A 4323-nucleotide genomic window follows, 5' to 3' on the forward strand; every position below is an offset into this window, starting at 1 on the left:
AGAGGAAGAGGAAGAGGAAGAGGAAGAGGAAGAGGAAGAGGAAGAGGAAGAGGAAGAGGAAGAGGAAGAGGAAGAGGAAGAGGAAGAGGAAGAGGTGTGCTGTTCCTCCAGTGCCACCCATGTGAGAGAGTGAGGCTCCTGTGGCCGGAGCTTTGTGCTGTGTGTCCATGGAGGTGGCACAGACAGCACAAATTAACCAAAATTACTGCAGGAATCACCCAGCCCAGGACAGAGACCTTGCTGGGGGCTGGGAGCAATCCCAGCTCTGCCATGTCCCTCTGTGCACGGAGAACAAGTGATCAGAGCATCCCACACGGGCGCTTCAACTGCTCCAACAATGGAAACGATGTCAGAAGGGACATCCCTGAGAATCCATCTCCATACAACAATGATCATAAAAACGGAGAAGGAAAATACGCTGCATCAATAAACCRTGCTGAGGCTGTTAGGAGCCTGAAGTACAACTCTGATGGATAATGATATGAAGCAATAAATATACTGTGTCCTGATGATTGTTAAAAGAGACAGTTTCCTTTTATTCCCRTATAAAACCCGTATTGGAAAGGGCAGTTAAAGCACACAGTTACAGGCTGCCTTTCCCTGCTGGCTGTTCCAGGATTATATGGCTTTGGAAAACACCACTGTGCATCTGGCTGTGCCATGGGCAGAGCTGCATGGACCAGCTCCATGRCAGGAGGCAGGCAGGCCCACAGCAGCAACTGGGCATCCCCAGAATCATTAAAGATCAAACCAAACCSTCTGTGGCTCTTTATCAACCTCTGCTGCTGCCTGTCAAAGTCAGGACACAAATTCAGGGAGGACAGTGGCTCCTCAGGCAGATCAGAGCCAAGAGAACTTGCAGGAGAASGATGATCTCTCTATTATTAAAATCAGCATATTGCCTTCCTTTAATGAGTCTTGGCAATTAAAGTGCTGAGGCCTCGTCAAGCTGCCGTCACCCTGTKCCTGCTCAAATATTGCAGCASCAGGCACAACCTGCTTGGTAAAGCYTGAACTGTGCTTGTCACATGCATTTTATTCAGCATCAGGGTGACAGAGGGGGAAGGAGCCAGCCCCATTCCTGATCCAAAGCCCGAGATCTGCCTGTGAGTCTCTCTCCTTGCCAGGGTGATAATTCCTTAATTGCCCCTCATTTCTATCCTTTTACTCTCTTTTTTAAAGTGGGTTTTTACAGGCCAGCAGTAGTTTTAAAGGTCATTTTACATCTCTCAGTTTCTTTCTATTTTTGCGGCAACGGTGGAATCTGACTGACTTCTGAATTTAATTATGCTTTAAATAGAAGAAGTTAATGCAATTGGATTGTGATGCACTGGTACTGTTACCTTGCCCTGGATCTCAGAGGTTAATAAAACTGGATTACATTGATAAGAATACTTGAAGGACAAGAAAGATATTTCAGCTGTAAAAAGTACTGGTCAGGAAGGGCACTTTGCAACATCTGTCCAGRTGTGGGTTTCATTTGTGCCCTCCTCTTTCCCTGAAGGTTACCTGGATCAGCTCCATGGGGCTGTGCTGGCAGAGGCAAGGAAGGAGGTGGATGGGTCAGATGTGGAGACTGGGAAGATGCTTTAGGAAATGTAAGATTTTTCTGCAGGGCTTTAATACAAGCCACACCTCGATATGGGCTTTATTTTAGGGTGTTGGAGCCAATATCGGGTAGAGCTTCCAAAACTGTAAAATCAGATCAATTTTGTAAYTGTGACTTCAGTTAACAACACAGAGAGGGGATTTAGTTTTGGCTGGGCTGAGCTGAGTGACACTTTCAGTCTGGGCAAGGTGTGAGACTGAAAGAATCTGCATGGAAGGAGCAGCAGGGGTGGCTTGGGAGGCTTWTTGTCTTTGGATCTTTGCTCTGGCTCCCGTTGGCCCCAGCGTGTTGCATCTCTGCCTGGAAGGTAGAAAGCCTCTGCCCGCTCTCACCTTGAAGAAGGTCATGGTAGCTCCATCCTTCACTGCTCCATACTCTATTTTTGTCTGCTTTGCCAAGTCATCTGCCGAGTCGATGGGGGATTCCATCCTCTCCACCGTCAGGAAGGCGGCGAGGTTGGCCGTGTAGGACGAGATGATAATGAGGGTGAAGAACCACCATATGCCACCAATGATCCGTGTAGACAGAGCTTTGGGCATCAGCTCCGAGCCTGGGGTGGGAGAGGGAAGGAGGGGAGAGCAAAGAGAGGGAAAGGACCTGGTTTATATATCCATATGTGCATTTTATATACATATAGATATCTATATATATGATCATGTTTCTGCTGTCAAAACTGCTACAGCTATGCAATTAATGCCAACTGGTTTTGAGGCAAATTATCCAGACATCTTGCATGCGAGGACATCAGTGGGGTTTTTGTAGCATTTGCAGAAAAACCCTCTCCCTTGATTACTGACCTTGGGTACAATGCCCAATTTACAGGAAATATCCAAACTGAAGTAATTAACTGGGCTGCTTTTATGAGATTTAAATAGCAAGCTATTTATGAACTTTTATGAGTGCTTTGTTCTGCCATTTAAAGAGTACTTTGCTTTTATACAGATTATTTTCAAAAGACCCACTCTGGGGAGTGTGTTCAAATATACAAGGTTTTAAAAAAATCAAACAGTGAGAGAAAGGAACTATCAGGGTCCAGGGCTTTGAATGCTGGTTAGAAGTGGGGAAGCAGGAGATGTTACAGCATAAAAGGTGTAGTGGGTCTGGAATGACTTTTGTTGAGCAGACATGAAGGGCYAAACGGGTTGTGCTATTTTTGTAATCACCCAAAACACCTTTTAAAGCCAGGCAAGAGCTTTGGGTTTGAAACAGCTGTGCTCACAGAGGATTTATCAGCCTGGAATGTGCAACAAAGATTGGGCTTTGCAAAGCAATTTCAGGCAGCGTGGCATCAAAGCAGAGCACGGGGTGTAGTTTTGCTCCAGGAGGAGACACCAGGAAGAGGAGGAGTCCTGGATATGGAGGGTGCTTCGGTTCTCCTCAAGATCCTGCTTCTTCCCTCTTCCATYTCCGGCCCTTTGATGCATGGGATGCTGTGACATCAGTCTGGCTTTGAAATATTTTTCTCCTTAGATGCAGAATTGAGTTAAAAAGAATATAGCTCTTTTCATTTATCAGCATCTGATAAGAGGGATGATTCATCCTGCTAAACCGCCTTGCTGGGAGCTGTCAGTGTCCATGAGGACAGGAGGAATCCAGGAGGAATCTCTATTACAAGCAGCAGCAGAGCTGGGAGCAGGAGCTCTGTGCCTGCCACTGAGCCCAGGCTGTGCTTCTTTTGCTCTTTGGATATAACCACTGATACATGGTAAATTAAAGTGTGACAAACGTTTGACATTTTCCACTTATTTCTATTCCTGGATTTTCTGCAATTAGATCACAGCTGAATTTTGTTCCTTATTCAGAGCTGCTCCCAAGCTCCCCCCCTCTGCTGCCTTCWGAACAGATTTATTCTATTCATCCCATCTCTCTATTCCATTCACACAMAGCAATGTAATTCCATCCATATCCCATTTCTGAGGTTCCTGTCGTCGTGGTGGCTCATACCAGTGGCACTGACAGCATTCCTGAGGGGCAGAGGATCCCAGGGCAGTTCCTTGCAATCCTCTGCCCTGTGCTGGGGGACCCTCAGGGCATCTCACACTGCTCAGAATGACCAGGGGAGGAGAAAAATGGGGGTGGAGCAGAGGGCAAGACACCCCGTCTGCTGGAAAAAGTTGGTTTAGAACAGAGCAAGCCAGGACAGAGATCCTGAAACTGAACAAATGGTTTGAATTAAGAGAAACAGGAATTTACAGAGTCTGTGGGATGTGGTGAATGAAGCAGCTGAGGAGATGAAGGCAGTGCTCAGAGCACGGTGGGTGGGTGCTCAGCACCGTGGGCGCCAGGAGATGCAGGGACACTGCGACCAAAACAAATTTTAAGTTTAAAAAGCCCTAAGAGCAGGCAGGTGATGCCCTACCTTGCTGCATCAGCGCTCCCATCCCGAACCAGAAGCTGTTCAAGAGGGTGAAGTTGTTCTCCACGATGTCCGAGCCCGGGTTGCAGGGGTGGGCGTCGTACCACTCGTATGGGCTGAACCTGCAGCACACAGGGGAAAGAGAGCGTGTTAGGGGGGTTGGGGCAGGGTATGAGCCTAAAAACAGGAGAAAAGGAACCTCAGAGCCTCTGGGGCTGCCAGGCAGGGGCTGCTGAACCTCTGGTGTGCAGCTTAACAGAGAAAAAGGAAAATTCAGCCCAAGTCACACACACGGCCATGAGTCCATGTCCTGCATTCCAGAGAGCAGGGAGACATGGGGAGCCAAATCCTCCTGAGG

General features: G+C 47.6%; 1 protein-coding gene across 1 annotated transcript in view; it reads right to left on the minus strand.

Annotated features, from left to right (window-relative positions):
* GRIK3 (glutamate ionotropic receptor kainate type subunit 3) overlaps nucleotides 1-4323 on the minus strand; it is a 113596-nt gene that overhangs the window by 8073 nt on the left and 101200 nt on the right. The window contains exons 12-13 of the mRNA XM_057381027.1: nucleotides 3969-4087; nucleotides 1942-2159 (exon numbers count right to left, since the gene is read on the minus strand). Of these exons, the coding sequence (XP_057237010.1) occupies nucleotides 1942-2159; nucleotides 3969-4087 (337 nt within the window). The remainder of the gene's footprint in view (nucleotides 1-1941; nucleotides 2160-3968; nucleotides 4088-4323) is intronic.

Source organism: Malurus melanocephalus, unplaced genomic scaffold, assembly GCF_030028575.1.
Source record: "Malurus melanocephalus ecotype Western Australia unplaced genomic scaffold, MMel_1.1 scaffold_488, whole genome shotgun sequence".
Taxonomy (NCBI): domain Eukaryota; kingdom Metazoa; phylum Chordata; class Aves; order Passeriformes; family Maluridae; genus Malurus; species Malurus melanocephalus.